General features: G+C 33.0%; 1 protein-coding gene, 1 long non-coding RNA gene, 1 other non-coding gene and 1 pseudogene across 5 annotated transcripts; 1 reads left to right on the top strand and 3 right to left on the bottom strand.

Moving 5' to 3' along the window:
* The first annotated feature begins 258 nt into the window (after positions 1-258).
* On the top strand, positions 259-3642 carry LOC146941773 (uncharacterized; annotated as a pseudogene). Its single transcript, XR_015032485.1, has 4 exons — positions 259-1194; positions 1733-1940; positions 2202-2284; positions 3220-3642. The product of XR_015032485.1 is annotated as an uncharacterized LOC146941773 (transcript).
* A 2809-nt stretch (positions 3643-6451) lies between these two features.
* On the bottom strand, positions 6452-7226 carry LOC146941774 (uncharacterized). Its single transcript, XR_015032486.1, has 2 exons — positions 6893-7226; positions 6452-6759 (listed from the first exon to the last, which is right to left on the bottom strand). It is a non-coding gene; the product is annotated as an uncharacterized LOC146941774 (long non-coding RNA).
* Positions 7227-11044: 3818 nt separating this feature from the next.
* TRNAH-GUG (transfer RNA histidin (anticodon GUG)) lies at positions 11045-11116 on the bottom strand. The gene has a single exon. It is a non-coding gene; the product is annotated as a tRNA-His (tRNA).
* Positions 11117-12138: 1022 nt separating this feature from the next.
* Positions 12139-17577, bottom strand: LOC146941776 (putative magnesium transporter NIPA6). Of its 2 annotated transcripts, none has more exons than XM_085755612.1 (9): positions 17310-17577; positions 17165-17221; positions 16989-17079; positions 16557-16717; positions 16319-16446; positions 16060-16197; positions 15420-15512; positions 15188-15305; positions 12139-12791 (listed from the first exon to the last, which is right to left on the bottom strand). In XM_085755612.1, the coding sequence occupies exons 1-9, from the start codon at positions 17431-17433 to the stop codon at positions 12661-12663; spliced, it is 1041 nt and encodes a 346-aa protein (XP_085611738.1). In that variant the 5' UTR covers positions 17434-17577; the 3' UTR covers positions 12139-12660. The 2 variants fall into 2 exon arrangements, with proteins under 2 accessions (XP_085611738.1, XP_085611739.1); XM_085755613.1 differs by having other exon boundaries at positions 12139-12796.
* Between the last annotated feature and the right edge of the window lie 1924 nt (positions 17578-19501).

Below are 19501 nucleotides of genomic sequence, written 5' to 3' on the forward strand. Positions count from 1 at the left end.
AAGAAAAAGACATTTAAATAATTTAAAAGACACAATTGATTGGTTCACTCAAATTCTCAAAAAGCTTATACTCCAGTGTTGGAAGCACCCACATAAAACAAGACAAGGCAACTAGAGTGTAACAATGGGACTATTTGGTTTGAGGGCACGACCAGACTAGTATCGTCTCTACTGTAGTAGTCTGGTTTATTTAGAATGTAAAAGTAGAAAGAAACACTTGCTGTCGCTTTCAGCTTATCACTCGTCACATCTATCTGCATTTATCCAACATCACATGCATGACGCAATGCAACACAGGTTTGTTTCACCTATACATCATTATTATTACACACACGCTTTCACTCTCTTTATTTGTAGCCTTCTTCACCCACTTTCTCTCTTTTTTTATCTTCCATCTTTCTTCTTCTTCATTACACATCAAAACCATTTCTAACATAAAAAATGGTACCTCCTTCAGTGAACCCTAGAAAGAGAACATGGGATCATGAAAAAGATTTATATGATTTCCTTCTTAACAAGATTAGGGACCCTAATACTCAAAAGGAAAAGCTCAACGACCTTCTTCACAAATTTTATATTAACGATCCAAAAGCCGACTCAGACTTGATAAAGTTCACAGATGGTCCATCCAATATTATACAATCTCACCTGCTTCATCTTCAGGAACAAAACAGTGACAGCAACAACAATGATGATGAAGAAAATCTCACAGAGTACGAGGAGGAACAAAATAGGTTTTTATTGAATCATTTGAAGCGTGATGGAAAATCTTATGTACTTGAGATTGTTGAGGATGATGTGTATGTGAAATTTGGAGATGAATCATCATGTTCAAAGAAAAAGGGTAAGCTTGGTGTTAAGAACTCTAAACGTGGAAAGAGACTTAGTCGTGTGACTTCAAGGAAGGGTGGTAGGGGTAGGAAAATGAAAGGTGCAATAAAACTATCTGCTGCTAAGAAACGTTGGATTAATAATAAGAAAAGTGACGTGGCTTCAAAAGCACGTAGAAATGCTCTTAAAAGGAAAAGAGGACGTCCAAAAAAAAATCCAGAAAAGAATGATGTGAACGTGAATGGGGAAGAAGGTTGTTCAGCTGTGAAAGCTGCATTTGTCGATGAAAGTGTGAAAAAGGAGATTCAAGATGATGATGGTGATGGTGATGATGTGATTGAGATAATTAATGTGGAAAGCTCGGTAATATGCAATCTTAAATTTGTCAATTTTTATTTTTTCTAATAGCCAACATTTTATCTTTTCTTTTATGTTGTGTATGTGCCATTGTTCGAATGCGGTTGCTTCCAGTCGGTAACTTCCACGCAGTCAGCCCATCGGTAACCGTTGGATCGAGACCAAATGGTTCAGATCTTGATCCCATCCAATAGTTACTGATGCACTGATTGTGTGAATGCCGGGGGCGTTGAGGCAATTTGCCTTTGTACTTTTTTGGTTTGGATTTGTATGCACTCAAGTCATATGCACGCTTGTATGCACTCAAGTCATATGCACGCTTGTATGCACTCAAGTCATATGCACGCAGTTGGAACATCGGCAGGTGTTGAATCAAGATTTTATTTTTTAATGTTTTAATCTGAACCCTAAAATATTGAGATTGAAGTCTGGAATGTCCAACTTTTATCAAACTTCGACTGCATGCAATCCAAATTGGTACTTTGCTGGTCGATTTTGTTTTTGTTGGCCATTTGTGTTGCTTAAGGATGAACTTTTTTGATAGGATAATGAAGTCAATCCAAGGAAAGTGACGGAGTTTAGAGAAAAACTCATGAAAGAAATTAACAGGCCTTACTGCGAGGAAGAGCATAAGAAACTATCAAGAGAAATTAATGCTCGAACGCCGGTCCAAAAATACAGAGATCTGCGTGGGAGTAGCAAAGCCTATAAGGGAGATCATGATGGAAAGTCTTTTCTTGATCATCATCTTGGTAAGTAGGATTTGGCCATCCTCTTAATTAGTAATAGCATACAACTGCATTGCTATAACTTTAATATGTTTAATGTATACATATGGTAGTTAATGTGCTTGCTATTATTTGTCTATGCTTATGTGAAGTTACTGTTTTCACTTTGAATTTGGATCAGTTCAAACCACTTTGAAAATGCGATGCAACAATTTTCCCAATTGGGTTGGATACTCGCTTTGTTATTTGAAATTTTGCAACTGAGATATGTGTTTCATGTTGTAGATCTTCTAAAGGAATTAGAAGCAGCTCGTGATGATTTCCCCAAAGTTTTGCGTCTCCTGCGCGGATTTTTCTTTTGGTTGAAAGTAAGTATCTTATGATTCTTCTGCATCTCACTAGATGTTTTATTTGTTCCTTCACGCATATTTTTCAAAAAAAGAAGTTCTTCATGCACTGCTCAATTGATAATGTATGCCTATATATTCACCTGAAAGTTTTTAACTTCTAACACATCTCAAGATGTTTGTGTTGGGAAACATGGCAAGAGCTAGGGACAGAATTGAGAGAAAGTCAGAAACTTAGAAACTTTAATTTACTGAATGCATGCTAGAATTGAGAGTATCTAGGCATACGTCTAGGTCAACCCACGTATATGTGGTAATTATTTGGCATGTCACTGTCTACAGCATAGTTAGTAATTAGATTTCAAAACTCTCTTGTAACTGTCTGGAATTAAACAACTGATCAAGAATGGTCTAAATTGAGTTCTACAATTGGTGGAATATATGAGAATTGAAAATCTATTGGAGTCCAATTCCGGAATTATAATTTGAAGTATAGAAATGCAGAAAGATCATGTACAAAAAATGCAAAAATATTGTTTGGAAGACGAGTACAAAAAGAATGCATTATCTTTATCATAGCTTATGTTACATATAGACCTTTTTATTGGAGCAAATCTTGCCACCCCTATCTTTAATTTCTACATATTCATCGGTGTTTCCAGAATCAGAAGTGTCACAAAGTTCATGTTTTTACTGGATGTGTATATTGGGGTGTGTAAATTTGCTCCCTTGTTTATTTGTAACAATTTTGCTAGATCTTCGCTAATTTATTGGCGCAAACAAGTGTTATCTTCATCTGATTTGAATGTTCTTGTAATTTATATCGTAGGATCAATGTTATCATCTTCAAAAACTTGCGTCATGGTATTAGTTTAGAATTAGACTTGGTAATTTGGTTAGTGGTTCTCTTGTATTCCCTCCTTTTGATCCATATGTTGTGTTATCTTATCAATCAGTATTCAACGCAAGACGGAGCGTTCATGCCATGGAGGGATCCATCGTGTTTGGACGAACTACCACAACAATAAGAAAGGATGATAGTTTTGTGGCAGGTCCCTCCTTTTTATCTATATGTTGTGTGCTATGTGATCAGAATTTAACACATGAGGGGACATTTGTGCCATGGAAAGTTCGGTCGTGTTTGGATGTATTACCACCAACAATAGGAAAGGATGATAGTTTACTTTTTGGGTTTGATTTTCTATGGTGATGCAAGGTTGTATTTACACCAGTCTAGTTAGAAATGGATGCACCATAATTGTCTCCGATGTAATTTACTCTAGTTTATTTTTGTTTTTTAACTTGTGACTGAGCTTGTGATGTGAATTTCTATTGTTTTTTTTCTTCCTTCTCTTGAAATATGATGAGATTTTAAGTTACATTCAACAGGGACACCTTTTGATGACCGAAGGTGTGCACTTGGTCCTCTCTAATAAAAAAAAAATTATGAATGAGGTGCGACTTGGACCCTCAATTGATCTACCGAAATAATTCAGCGTCTTTCTTCTTCAAAAAAGAAAAAAATTCAGTGTCTTTCTTTCACTTGTGTTTTCCTATAAAAAAAAAATGCAAATCAGCACTTTCCAATGTTGCTTATACCAGTACCATGCAAACCATTGCCTGTCGAGCTGCAACTGAAATCAGGAAAACCTCCAGTAACTATGCAACATGTGAAGGCCTTGACTTCCTCTTGAATCCATACCAAGTTGGTTCTGCAAGGCTTGCTGCTGTTGGAAATGTTGAGCATACAAAACGGAGGAACGCAGCCATTAGTTGTTGCTGTGTCATCTGTTAAGCTTGTTGATCCTGCATGAAGTATCCTCCCAGCTGCATGATTCCACTTGAAGGATACTGGCCAGTCGTAGTAGGTGATTGGGGTTGAGAATCAGCTATTGCAGCCAGGCACATGAGATTTCTCAGCAGCCTTGATTAACCAAACTAGTTCATCATCTTTTCTTCTGAAGAATAAATCATCATTCATTCCCTTTTCAATAGGATGTTCAACAACGTAAGGGTCAAAAAGTGAAGAGTTTAGTCCATAATTTCTTCACACGGAATTCGCCTAAAATTGATATTTGAAAAGTAGTTGTCTTTGCATAATTTGATATCAAATCAATAGAATGATTTAATACCATCAAGTACCATATTACAATTCTTCAAAAAAAAGTACCTTATTACAAATACAATATCGAAACTATCATTCATATCCTAGGGCATCGGTATTGTACTGAACACCTTGTTGCTCAAGTCAAATGACATCAATATTGGCTTGTCGTATTATTAATCCAATGACAAACTCCATTAATATACACAAAAGCACCTACATTAGTCCCATAACATTGAGGCATATCCGAATCAAGTTTACTTCAAGAATTACTTCTTAGGTTGTATATTTCCCATGTGGCTTGGCGTGACAGTCTTAGTTGCTCACCTTCCATATAAACTTCAAAACCAGATACATCTAGACAAGAATGTACATATCAAATTAACCAAATATATGAAGATAAAAATATTCTATCTTATAATGTACATACAGAATTTCCTTTTTCAATAATATTTTTTCCCATATAAAAAGAGACTATTTTCAATAATATGAAGTTATTTATTGTTGTTATTTAGGGTCTGTTTGTTATAAATTAAAAAAAAAATAGTTTTAATCTTATATTTGAAAAAAGAAGTCTTTATGAGAACTTACCCCGAACATGGTAAAAGATAGTTCATACTCATTTGTTATAAATTAAAAGAGTGAGGTTGACATTCAATAATTCTGAAACTCATTGTTGTAGATTTTAACATAATAAAAATCAAGTATGTTTTTAAAAATATATATATATCTTTCAAAAGTAAATTTTAAGCATTTTTTATTTTATTATCCAAATAAAATCATAGCAATATTATATGCAAGGGGTTCTCAGTGAGCTTCTCATTCTAAGCGTTTTTATTTTATTTTTATCATTCATACAACATTATTGATTTTCTTTTAATCGACTAATATTAGAACAAAGAGATCATCGTGAGTTTATATTAGTTGGTAAGGATATCGCATAATAAATGCAAAGGTCGAAGTTCAAATTTCCAACATTCCAGTTATCCACGAGTAAAATAAATAGACAGTTCCATTATCCGTTATTTAATTGATACAAATACATATTTAATGGCATTCGTGCATGCGGATATTCATTCATGTTATCAAAATAAGGAATTGGTATAAATATCCTTTCTTAAATATAAAAGACCATTTCAACTTCATCAAAAAAATCTAAAAATATATATAAAAAAAAAAACTTTGTTGAATGTAGTGAACTTTCTTTTTTGTTGGAAATGAAATATATGTATATGTATATTACTTTGAGTGAATATCATTACATATGGATATTATTATGCTGTGATCAAAAGAAAAAATATGAATGTGGTGAATTTTTGTTGTAAGATTGAAAGTGACATGAATGTGATGAACTTTTGTTGTTAAATTTTATATTAATTATACAAAAAAATTAACAAAGATCATTTTTTAGAAAGTATCGTTAGTTGTGGATACTTAAAAATTCACGGAGTATCCATTTAGTAGATACCTATATGGATATAGGGCATACACATATATCTTATTTATCCGATGAATAGAGTAAAAACATCACACTGTATAAATATATCATACTATTCATGACCATGAATGTCAATTTACATCCTTGATTAATATTTGCTTGGAATATGGAGATGATATTGATTCTTCATTGGAGATAAAACACAGTATGACAAGCTTAATTGTGAGAACATTGGAGATTGGTTCAAATTCGTTGATTTTGCTCTAGTTTTTGCTGAATGCTTTTCAATCTAAAATAATACAATCATTTCTCACCAGATATTTTCTCGATGATAAAACACTGTTAATTAAGTTATTCACTTTAGTATAGTAGGCAATGCAAGATTTATAATAAACTTTATTTAAGACAATAAAAAATAGGGTTAAATATGTTTTTAATCCCTATATTTTGCCCTCCTTTAATAAATAGTCATTACATTTTAATAAATGTTTTTAAAATCCCTACATTTTTAATCCGTTATCATTAATAGTCCCTGCGGTCAATTTCTTAACGAGATCCTGACGTGGCACCAAGTGGGCCCCAAATTTTTTTTAACGTGGCCATACACATGGATGTATATGTGGCAATGGGTCCCACACATTAAATGAATGTAAATTAATAAAATCATTAGTGTTAATTTGTAGTTTAATTAAGTGATTAACATCAAAATACAATTAATTAAAATAAGAAAAGAAGAAATTGAAACCCTAAACTTTTCACAAAGTCCTTCTCCATCCATCCAAGTACCAAAACCCAGTTCGGGTTCGAGCACCTTAAGAGCCATTTCAGTAGATGTCAAAGCCTAAAACTTCTATGTTTCTCTTTAATCCACTCTCCTCCTTAACCTTCAATCTTCTTGTTATATGCCTCTAAAGATGTGTTGGCCCCTAAGGATCAAATTTCTCATCCTATGTACTGAAATTTCAAAAGAAATAAGCTGGTTCAACACAAAATCATGAGATTTGAGGGAAGAATTCAAAGGAAAAAAAAAAAGGAAAAGTGGCTCGGCCACCATAGATGAAAAGGAATGAAATTTTCTTCAACTTACCCTTTGTGTTCTTTGGACTAGATTATGAAAGGTTGTGACTAGGAAACATGCAAGAGGGATTGATGAATGAAATAAAAATTTTGAGAATTTAATTATGGAAGTAAAAAAAATCTGATCTTTTGCTTCCAAAATCTTATCATATAACGTTATGGTGGTTATATGAGTGAGAGATCGAAAAAGAGAAATTTTTTACCCATAATCTAGTCAAGAGAAATTCCTTTTTGGGGAAGAAGAGAGATGGCAAGGAGGAAGAAGAAGAAATTTGGGAAAGGTGAGAGATTGCGCAAGGAGGAAGAAGGAAAATTTTGGGAATTTAGGGATTTGAATCACCAATATAATGGCTGATAAAAAAAAAAGGGTTAATTATGTTTCTAGTCCCTATAAAATAGCGACCTTGTAAGTTTAGTCCCTACTTAATTTTAATAGCATTTTTAGTCCCTATAAAAAAAAATTACTTATAATTTTAGTCCCTGCTAAAACAAAGTTTGATTAATTATCCTTAAACTCTTAAATTTTTGAACGATTTTTTTGAGACAAGATTAGAACACTATGAAAGGTTCGTTTACTAAAATTTAGAATTTTCTGACATGAAATGAATTAAATATGAATTTTTTAAAACGACAAAAGTTAAAGATAAAAAGTAATAAAATCTGGATGTAGAAATCAAATTTTGCAATAATTTTTTGCGGACGAACTTTTAGTAATGTTCTAAACATGTCTGCAAAAAATTGTTCAAAAATTTAAGAGTTTAATCATAAATTAAACAAATTTGAATTGAGTAGGGACTAATACTCAGTGCAGAAAAACAAAATTAGGGACTAAAAATGCTATTAAAATTAAGCAGGGACTAAACTTACAAGGTCGCTATTTTATAGGGACTAGAAACATAATTAACCAAAAAAAAAAATCACCAATAAAATGGGTTAGATCCATGGGTCGGGTCATTTTACCCATTTCGTTTGGCCCAATCCATTATAAACCCGTATCAACAAAAAAATAATTGCCATGTCAGCAATCCGTTTGGTGATTGGGGATTATTTGACAGCAGGGACTATTTGTGCTAACGGAGACAAAATGTAGGGATTTTAAAATCATTTATTGAAATGTAAGGACTATTTGTCAAAAGAGGGCAAAATGTAGGGACCAATAACATATTTAACCCTAAAAAATACACACTTCTTATTTCAAATTATTTCATACGACCTTACAATTAAATCTAGTACTCCCTCCGTCCCGAAATAACTGACCCATTTTCTAAAAAAAAGTGTCCCAAAATAACTGATCCATTTCAATTTTCAATACAACTTTCATCATTCCCAATACAATATAACACTAAATAATACTACTTTTATCATTCCCAATACAATATATTCCACTTTCCCCTTTATTTATACATTTTTCTTAATATGTGTGAAAAACAAAATTGTGTCAATTAAATTGGGACGGAGGTAGTAATAATAATCATCATGGAGGTAATAAGAGTTGTTGCTTATTATTACAATTTATACACCTGCTGTTATGTTGGGGACAATCCATGTAAGTGGTTCCATTGCCATACAGGCACAACCTTATTTCTTGTAAGTATATAGTAGTGTCTTCAAGTAGAGTAACCATAAGTGCATAATTGTACTTATGGCATTGGGTTTGTTTTATGAGGCACAACTACGTAGTTTTCTAGTACATCTAAAATACCCTTTGTGTGAGTCTTTGCGGACGTGCGTGTGTGTGTATGTAGAAACAATTTTTTTGTCAAATAGGAGTAAATACTTACTTTAAACGATGGAGGGGGTAAAAATTAAACGGCTTACCTTTGATTTGCAACCACAACGATGGAAATAGACAATTGTAGTATATAATTTTGCCTCTACTAGACAATTTTTCTGGATCCGTCCCCGCCATTCCTGCCAAAACTTGATCATTTCCTAGCATTAGGGCTGACAATGATCCGAACCAACTCGACAATAGTTCGAAACTCAATTATATAATTATCTCGTTGAACTTGGTTCATGAACCAAATGAGCTGAACTTGAGCTGAAAATTAAGTTCGTTAAATAAATAAACTGAACTTGAATTGTATATAGTTCGATTCGATTGGTTCATGAACTGGTTCGATAATATATATGTGTGTGTGTTAGTCTAATACTCCATCCGTTTCAAAATGAGTGTCGCTTTAGCCAAAAAAATTTGTTTCAAAATGAGTGTCGCTTTACATTTCCAATACAACTTTAATTTTTTTTCTTCCAACTTTACCCTCTTCAACTTTTCTCTCACACAATTTTCAATGCAACTTTAATTTTGTCTTTTTCTTATAAAGTAAGGGCAGTTTAGTAAAAGCGTTATATCCAATGATTATTTCATTCTATTTCTTAATATGTGTGTCAAAGCCTAAAGCGACACTCATTTTAAAACGGATGGAGTATTTATTTGCTTGTTTTTAGAGGAATTATTACTAATTTAATTAACAATAATTATAATAAAAGAAAGGGAAAAAAAAGAAGCTAATAACATACTTGTAGAGGCTTCTAACTAAACACATATGTATACTAAAATTAGATCTACATCGGGGAGTTTGAAAACATCTAGGAGACGTAGATATAAAAAGAGAAGTGCGCTGCACATTACATGGACTACGCTACTACATGGACTGTGCTACACTACCGTAGTTATAGTTTTCATATAATTATAAAGTTCTACTTTTTTTCTTAAGTAGTCTTAACACCAGCATGGTCTGTAGTTTTATTTTATTTAGTTCAATTTTTTTTTTCTAAATTATTTAAAAGGTCAGGCTATACATTTTGACAAAAAAAACTTTTGTCAAATGAGTTGAACCTAACGATCTGAACTGAGTGATTTATGAACTTTAAACGAGCCGAACTCGAGTTAAAAAAAAGGTTCGTCTCGAACTCGAGTCGAGTTTCTAGCCGAGCTAATTCTTATCGACTCGAGTCAAGCTTAGACGAGTTCGGTTCGACTCGACTCATTTCCAGTCCTACCTAACAATATATAAAGAAAGATTTTCTTATTAAAAAAAATAAATAAACAAGTATATATGTAGCACCAAAAAGCCTTGCAAAGAAGAAACTCACTAGGGTTGGATGCAAAGCTCATTTTCCGTTTCCCAAGCAATAGAGTGGGTATGACTTAGATGAGTTGGTCCCCCCATAAACCACGGATAGTGAACTTGTTTGGAAGGGATTTAACTGCACACCCTCCCCTGATACACAACGTCGCTGGCCATTTTTGGACCATCATAAAATATTGATAAGAGGACAAAGAGGGATATATTTGAATGATTAAAATGACGACGAACATGAAAATGAAACACAATTTTATATTCATGTTCGTGCTTTAAGATTACTTTGTTGATTGATGATACACAACTACCGGGTCAAGGCCACTTCTATTTATGGTGGAGGAGTTAAAGATTTTTTTTAATGGCTAGATGAGTTTAAGATTAATTTACATTTTTCAAATTGGAACGCATTTTAAAATTTAATCAATTTTGAAGACATGGCACACGTACACGGTACAAGACGACATTGAAGACATGGTACACGTACACGGTACAAGACGAAATGAGTCTAAGAAATACTAATAAAAGATATAAAAGATAGGAGCAATGTTATATCTCTAGAAAAAAAAACATCAAGAATTCTTCAAGAATAAAGAGCAACCAATCACAATGCACTATTTGCCACAATTCAAGGAGGTGTAGCTGAAAAATAGAAATTGGGCAAATAAATCATGCAATTAAAATTTGCCACATGTGTCTTGAAAAATTCTTGATGCTATTTTTCTAGATAAATAGCATTTTCCAAAAGATATTTACTTTTAATTAGAGATTTCAATGTTGCAAGAAATAGTAATAAAAAGTATCTGGTATTAGAGAATTCAATGTTGCATATCATGATAAGCACTTATACTATAAGCTATAAATAAGTTGATTATCAAAACAAGCACATAGTATAATGCTTTTTTTTTTTTTTTTGAGGAAATAGTATAATGCTATAAGCTTTATTTTATTAAGCCATAAAATATAAATTAATATATTAAGCCATACTTATAGGCTTCTTGATTCTTCGGACTAAGAAAAACATTATTGCCAGAAATAGGAAACAAAAAAAATCTTAATTTCAAATTCAAAAAAGATTCTGTGGCTGCTGGGATTCGAGCCCAGGTCTCCACGGCCACAACGTGGAATTCTTACCACTAAACTACAGCCACATTTGTGGAAGACTCTTTCTCTTATAAATACTTAACCAATACATTTCCGTAACTATCTTTAATTCCTTCGAAATTTAAAATCAGGAATTCCCTTGAAAGTTAGAAGAAATATGTCCTTGCTATGACAAGATGAATGCGTCTCTTTCTGATCGTAATTCTTGTGTAGAAAAAACGACAAAAAATATTTATTTTTGGACAAAATTGATGATTGTTCTAGTGTTTAAATTTGAAAGTGATAACTGATCTAAAATATAACATGTCTCATAGAAGGCATTTGAAATAGCTTATTCATACTTGTCTTTCGTCATGAAAGTGTTTAAAATTTGTAAATAACTTATGAGATTAGTATTCTGTCCAAAAAAAAAAACATTTAGTATTTTTTTTTTTTTTGAGAAATAAATACGTATATTTTGTTTGAGCATATTTTTGTACACAACTTATTTTTACAAGTTTTTTTGAGGAAACTTATTTTTACGAGTTCTTTCCAGCTCATGCAAAGTTTGTCATAATTTTTCATTAAAAATATACTAGGTTCAACGTAATTTTCTCTTTAATTGTAAAAATATATACATCTCTTGTACAATAAATAGTTATTAAACAATCACTTCAAACACCTCGATGGTTTTTTTCAAAAAACATAAAAAGCTATTTTTACTTGTTGGCAACATAAACAGCTTCATACAATTTCATATATTTTATGCAACAATCCTCAATTGAGTTTCAGTTAGTCCTTCTTGTGGATGTCATAGGAGTTCCATACTCTTGTGATTAGCGTTTAGGAAAACTTTTATTATATTATCTCATGCTAAACAATTTCAACCCAAAAATCGTTTTTTTTTTTTTAAAGTTAAACTAACTCAGCCAAATTTGCATCAAAAAATTGAATCTGAAACATTAAAAAGGAGCACACTCTAAGGTCTCAAGCCATCGCCACAAGACCAACCCAAGTGGGTTTCCAAAAATCGTTGTTTAAGAACTTTAATGGTCTCCAAACATTTTCTGGTCAACAGATTCCACCGATATAAGGTTCAATCACTATAATATTTAAAATTGCAATTATCAGCCAGCATATACAGTGCAGCTATCTTGGTCGTTTAAATAATTCAGTTAACTTGTCAAAAAAAAAAAAAAAAGAGGGTGGGGGCAAAAAGAAAATACATATGGGGAAAGGAAAAGGGTAAAAGATAGAAATTAATATACAACAACTAAACAAAACAGGTTGTACAACAACTACTACAAATACAAACTGGGTGAAACACCACCTCCTTAGTTTCAGATGATAGAACCCAAGCTTTAATTGGATATGATATCAATGAATAAAATCACACAAAAAAAAGCACTACCTCTGTCTTCCTACACAATGTGATATATTTCTTTTGAATCTCTTGCTAAACCAAATGGATGGGATCACAGAGACAAACCCTATAACACAGCTACATTTCTTTCTTTTGTTTAATGTACAAAAGCCAGCCATATTTCTGCTTCATACTGCTAACTCAATGAATGGATGTAATTTATTGTCCTACCAGTTTAAGATTTCAATATCACTTGAAATGATCTTGCTGGATAATCTTAATTAAATTAAGGGGCGGTCCATCGTCTTCCTTCTGTTTCCATTGTTCACTGTTGCCTTGGATATACCATGATACTTTTGGAGACAAGGGACTGTACACATCTGCACTGATGATAAATGATTTAGGCAAATTCTCTCAGTTTGTTCAGAAAGGAAGGTTAAAAGTACATTTTTGGAAACAGCATTAGCCTCTCAACTTAAGTTACATACAGTTTCACCACCAAAATATTACACTAAGAAACCAGTGTGTCCTGAATGTTGACTGTGCTCTCAAACCAAACATTTTTGTTCGAAATCTAATGATTCATTTTCTAACATTCTCCATGATGTAGGTTTATATGCATTTATGCAAACTAATTTGAAGCTACGGGTGCTTTTCAGCTTTCAGAGTTAAAAAAAAGTATGTATTGTAAGGGTCTGTTTGGCAAGCATGATAAGCTAGCTTATAACTTATAAGTTCACATGACTAAAAAAGACATGTTTGGTAACCATCATTTTCTCACAAATTGATAACTTATTTTTACTGTCCTAAAATGTTTTTTGATAAGCTAATTCAGTAGCTTATAGCTTATCACTTTTTTCTCTCAATTTTACCCTTGTAATCTTAATTGAAAAAAAAATTAATATTAATTAAACATATCTTTTTTATGTAATTTAATATTTATGAGCTAGTTCAACCACTAATTTGATCAAACACCAGAAATTCAATCAGTTAGCTTATCCGTTACCGTTATCAGCTAGCTTATACTACCCGCTATAAGTCCATCCGCTTTAAGCTAGGTTATTAGTTATCCGCTATTTTTTACCAAACAGAGCCCATGTCTAGAAAGTGAATCATAGAAGCTGGAATGAAAACAAGTCTTTAATTGGAAAGGTGGTGGATTTAAGCATGCGTAAAGAATTCAACTCTGAATAACAGCCACATAAGACATCTTAACTCAACCTAGAAGGCTTGGTTCACTTTACAGTCATCACCATGACAATACATATATTACAGTAGTAATTTCCTGTGAAGAACTAAACCCCATAGATCTATCAACTATAGCATAAGCATATTAAGCGGGAAAAATCAAATATTGCTATAATAAGGACTAGGCTTAAAAATCATGTTGTCAAGTTTTGAAAACTAAATATATCATTTTAAGAAGATCCCTTATCAACATAAAAGGAACATTCATCAACCAGTACAGGAAAAATAAAAGATTTTATCAAACATAATATCAACTAAGTAGCGTACTTTCTTTGGTACAATGACAAGTATTCGGTACAAGAGTGGCCATCAGAAGCCTAATCTTTGTTTATAACAAATTTGTTTAATAAAAAGCAAAAAACTATGTATGGGCACTGCTCACAAGTCGCAAATAAAAGAACCTAAATATTACAGGGTGAACCGCTTTCTGTTCTAGGGTTTTGTTTTGTAACCTTCCAATTAAATTGGAACTATCCCCAAAAGCTGCACGCGTTCTTGTACTTTACAGCCTCCCACACTACCTCTGTTTAATCTCTCTACAGTCTATATATATGCTCTTTATCTCTCTTTCTCCATGCTCAGTTTCTCTCTGCTCTTTATCTCTGTTTCTTCGCTACTCGGTTTCTCTCTACTTTTGTTTATGACTTCAGTTTTGAAGTATCTTGAAATTCACATATGATATTTGAAGTATTTTGGAGTTTATATATGATATTTTAAGTCATATTTTTTTTTCTGTTCATGTATCTTACGATGCACGATATGCTACGATACACAATTCAAAAAAGTGGTCGAACGATACACGATACGTATCACGATTTGACTACCATGATATAATCATTTTCATCATGTTTCCCGATTAAATTTCTCCTTTTTAATACAGTACTGTATTTGAAAAAAATAAAATGACAGCTTAATGATATAAAGCTCTGTCATGGTGTGGTCTAGGGAAGGTTCGGACCAGTTGCAGACCGGTATATGTGACCTCGTAGTTACATGGTAGCAACTCCGACTCTTGCACCAAGACCCCCTTTAACTTTACTCCCTCCATTTCAAAATACATGTCGCATTTTTGCAATGTGCACTATTCACATGACTTACTTTGACCATACTTTTTAACTAACATAAAAAGACAAATGTTAGAATGTAAGATGTTGTTTGATTTGTTTCGATAAATATTTACAAAATATTAAATTTTTCTAGTTTTTTACTTTAGATAATTAAAGATATTAACGGTCAAAGTTGTGCATTGGCATGTGTGAAGTGGTTGACTGCGACATATATTTTGAATCGGAGGGAGTAATATTTTATACGAAAAAGAAAGCATCAAATGTTTGTTGCATGGCTACTCATATATCACAATTCAGCATGTAGTGAACAAGAAAATATAAGCCATATTCTGACTGAGGACTAAGAAATGGGGTTGTATTAAATTTTAATAGTTTTTGGTTGCAGCTCAATAAAATGACACATATAATTATGAGGACTTGCATCATCAAAGGGATCATCCCTGAAGTGCATTAGGCCTTACCTGTACTGACTGGAGGATCTGGTACTCTGGTACTGTGCAATACAGTTGTTCCAGATAAAACAGTGATGAAACCACATAGCTCCGATGCAATGCTGCTTATACTTTGTCCAGAATAGTCCTAAATGAGAAGAGTACAACAGGATTACCACAGATAGTTGAGAAATTGATCCAAAAGATTACTCCTAAGATGCATATTTTACTTTGTTCCAATAAAATAAAATAAAATACCAACCTTAAACATAATTGCGCTGGCTAATATTGTAAAAGATGTGAACAAGGCATAGTAGATTGGAGAAACGACTGCTGTGTTGAAAGTATCCAATGCCTGCAATGCCAACCATACAAGAGTCTATCACCACAGATGCCCAGAAACTTAACAAGCAAGTTATGACAACTGAGCAACATGGAAACAACAATTTGCAATTCAAAATTCGGGAATCAGGACGTCAAGATTATATTAGTTCAGGTGGTCCAGTCAACTGAGCCAATCATTACTTGGATGTTATCTGGATGAGAGGTTACATCTAGAACTTATAATTATATTAGTTCAGGTGGTCCAGTCAACTGAGCCAATCATTACTTGGATGTTATCTGGATGAGAGGTTACATCTAGAACTTATAAATAAGCTCATAGCAGACAACAAGTTTCTTAAATTCACATGCAATTTAATTTAGATAAAAACTTCAATAAACTCGTGTTGAAAATACTAAGGCACTAGCTAGAAAAGTGACCATGAACCATATAAGATTATGAATCACCTCCTGCAAACCAAAATGCTTTCTTATACTAGATAAAAGTAGATGCTACACATAATCGAAAACTAACCATACGTAAAAATATATTAACATAAAAAATGTTGAATGATACTGACCATATTAAGGTAATTTAAACTGGTAATGATGCAGGAAATGGCGACCATTGTAAAAATCCATGTCTGAAAGTAGACAAACTGGTTTGCACCATCTAATGTAAGTTTAATAGCAATGCCAATCGCTTTTACGCTCATGACCTGAAATGAGAAACAAGATATTTTATCAGTTGAGAAGCGTAAATCAAAAGGCCGCCTCCACTATTGAATTTTGTCAACAGCTAGAATGATAAAGATGAATTGGATTGGAAGATTTACTTACAGTCAATGATCCAATTATGGAGCATATTCCAATGTAAACGAAAATATTAGTTTGGCCATAGCGAGGTGCACAATACAAAATCAAAAAGAACGCCACAGCTATTGCCGAGGCTGTGTACAAGAGAAATGCTGGAATCCAGAACAACCAAAGAGTAAAATCATCATTCAGTAAACAGATAGAAAAAATATTTAAAACAAAAAACCACCAATAGCCTCAGTCAGCAGCAGCAGCAGCATACCTGGTTGAACAGCCAAAAGCCATATTTCTAGCACAGAAGTAAGAGACTTTTCTTGGGGTGCATGGAGCACGATCTCAGTGGACCCGACAATGCATAGAAGACACCCAAGCATGCCCATTTTCTGTAACTTCTCACCCAACATGAAATGAGCCAATACAGCACTACACTAGCCATTTCCACAAGCAAAAACAAACAAAAGCAGATCGAGTTCAAATTCAAAGCTTAAAAAGGAAAAGGGGAAACTACACGACGAGAATCCAAGTGTATGTTTTTGATTTGTTTGAATAATCTCAAGTAAACTTGATTTTAACTATAAGCTAAAATTTGGAGCTTTTATGTCTACAACTAATTTCTAGTCTTGAATTTACTGTTCAACTCAATTTTACATGAATGTACTCGAACATAAATCACTTTAAATTCAACTCAAAATACCTAACGATAATACTCAAAGCACCAAGTGGAGTAACAAGCACCGCCGGTGCATAAATGTATGCTACAAAATTTGCAATTTCTCCAACAATCACTGCAATAAAGCTCGCAAATTCAGTAACAAAAAAGGAAAAAAAAAATTGAGATAAAAAAAAAAAGTTGTTATGTTAGGTACTAACTAGTAACCATGCCGATCCACCAAAGAGGTTGAAGAAGATAACCATAGCCTCCGACACCTGAAACGGAAAGTTAGTTAGTTACATAACGGTAACAGTAACAGAGAGAGAGGTAAAAGAGGGTAAGTAATTAAGTGAGTTGACTTACTAGCAGGAGTGCCGTTAAGACCGGCACGTTGAAGACCTTTTTTCTTAATGATGAAGCTGGAGCCGATGAAAGCGCCGGAAACAACGGCCAAGATGAAGCCAATCAAATTGCTGGAGGTGTACATTTATTTTATTGATGATGATTTAGCATTTGATGAAGAAGAATTTGATTTTGGATTGGAACCCTAGCTAGAATGGAATTATAAGATTTAGATTTAGATGAAGAATGAATGAAGTAGAAAGTTTAAACTGGATGGAAATGTGGCGTTGCTCGCGCTGCTTCCTCTTTCTGTCTTTATTAATTGTGCAGTGGGGTTGGGACAGTTGTTACGACTTGGTTTGGTTTGATTTGAGTCACTCGTAGATTAGATTAGATTCTCGGAGTTTGTCTCAATGAGTAACTCCGGACTGGAAAACTTTTTTCTACCCTAAAATGACAGCCTCGCAAAACACTCACAAATTAATTCAAAATTAACTGGATTAAGAAAATTGTTCATCGAGTATTGGTGTTTATAGTCCCCAACGACAATTAACTATCGCTCCCTTCTAAATGAAAGTTAACTAGTGTGTTAACCCGTGCAATGCACGGGTGTTAGACTATTATTTTTCAATCTTATATTGTTTTATTTTTTTATTTATCGATGAAAATTATTTATTGCGTAAATTTTTAAATATGTTAGTATTTTTTTGCCGCAATGATGACAAATATGTGTCACATGTTTTTTATGTTTATTAGTGATAAATATATGTCTCGTGTTTTAATGTATAAATGAAAATTATATATATAGGCTTCGGATCGTCGCCGATGAATCATCGCCATAACTGTCCTTTCACAGTTTTGGTGTGTGTTGAATCTGTTGTGGTCACTGGTTTCGTTCAACGTCGTCGTTGTCTTGTAGAGCTCTAGCGTCGATGCGATTATGAGTTAGTCTCGATCTGGTTTTTGCTATGTTTTTTCCATTTATGTTTATTTGCGTTTATTTTCGTTTTGTTCAGTGGAGATGAAGATGGGTGGTGGCTTTGTTTCGACTCTTTGATTTGGTCTGAAAATCTTGATTTTGGTTTTTTGGATTAAAGATATGTGTTCTTTAGTTATGGCGTTGTTCTGTTGGATGCATATCTCGATTCAACATGTCTGGTTTTATCTCAAAGATGCTCGAAAGGGTTAGGTGTGTAGATGCCTCGTGTTGACAACAGTAGTCGTCAATCATACCTAAAAGATTTAATCTGTTGTGGTTGCTTCTTGCGTCGTTGGTGGACAATGATAGATTTATATCGTTTGTTCATCCCTCGATCTGGACTGGGACTGAAGTTTCAAGACCACTGCAACTCTGTGGATTCAATTCATAATTGGTTGTTGTGGCTCGAAAGGGAGTTTATGGCCTACTAATACTTTGAAGGGAGCTGTTGGAACTTGGGTTGTTTCTGTGTTGGCAAACGATCCATACGCCTATTTAAATGCTTAGAATACCCATTCTGCATTTTTTTGCAACTCGGTTCCGCGTGCATACGTGGGTTCGCTGGATTTTCCGTAGTAATGGTTGTAGAGGGTTGATGTTAGGTTTTGCTTATGTGGCTTACTACGTCAGGTCCTTCTTCCTCAGTCTTGTATTTCCCCATGTTTTTCAATATTTGTCTAGTGTTTTCTTAATATCTATCAATTAATTCATAAAGAAAGAAACTCATGCACATATATGTTAGTTAACATTGGTTTAACCCTTTATTTTTTTGTTAGTTCCCCTCTCTTCTTAATAGCATTAACCTAGATTACATAAGAAATAAGTTAGGCTTGCATAACTTTAGATTTATGTCTTTTTGAAAATGCGTTGACCTAGTTTTCCTTTTCTTTCTTAGTATTTATGTTTTTTTCTTAATGAATTTGGGTTATGCATCTAGCATCATTTAAAAAAAAAAATATTTATCAATAACTAATATGTTTCCCGTGTTTTTTAAGATTCACTGATTAATTGTTCTGTCATATTTATTTTTAATATTTTTCACCGAGAAATATTTGTTCCGTATTTTTTATGCATTAATAAAAATATCGTGTTTTTTTCAAAGATGTATATATGTATGTATATATATATATATATATATATATATATATATATATATATATATATATATATATATATATATATAGATTCACATTTTGTTTGTGTTTTAGGGGCAAATATTACACATGTGTTTTTT

This window comes from Medicago sativa, chromosome 3 (assembly GCF_051527215.1).
Source record: "Medicago sativa cultivar Bolivia chromosome 3, Bolivia_mono, whole genome shotgun sequence".
NCBI classification, from domain to species: Eukaryota; Viridiplantae; Streptophyta; class Magnoliopsida; order Fabales; family Fabaceae; genus Medicago; species Medicago sativa.

What these genes read in the sequence shown, in the direction of transcription:
- LOC146941776 (XM_085755612.1), bottom strand. Translation starts at nt 17,433, where the DNA reads ATGTACACCTCCAGCAATTTGATTGGCTTCATCTTGGCCGTTGTTTCC. An exon ending in TCTTAACGGCACTCCTGCTA is followed by an intron (nt 17,222 to 17,309) that starts GTAAGTCAACTC and finishes TTTCCGTTTCAG; the next exon opens with GTGTCGGAGGCTATGGTTAT. An exon ending in GCTTTGAGTATTATCGTTAG is followed by an intron (nt 16,718 to 16,988) that starts GTATTTTGAGTT and finishes TGGCTAGTGTAG; the next exon opens with TGCTGTATTGGCTCATTTCA.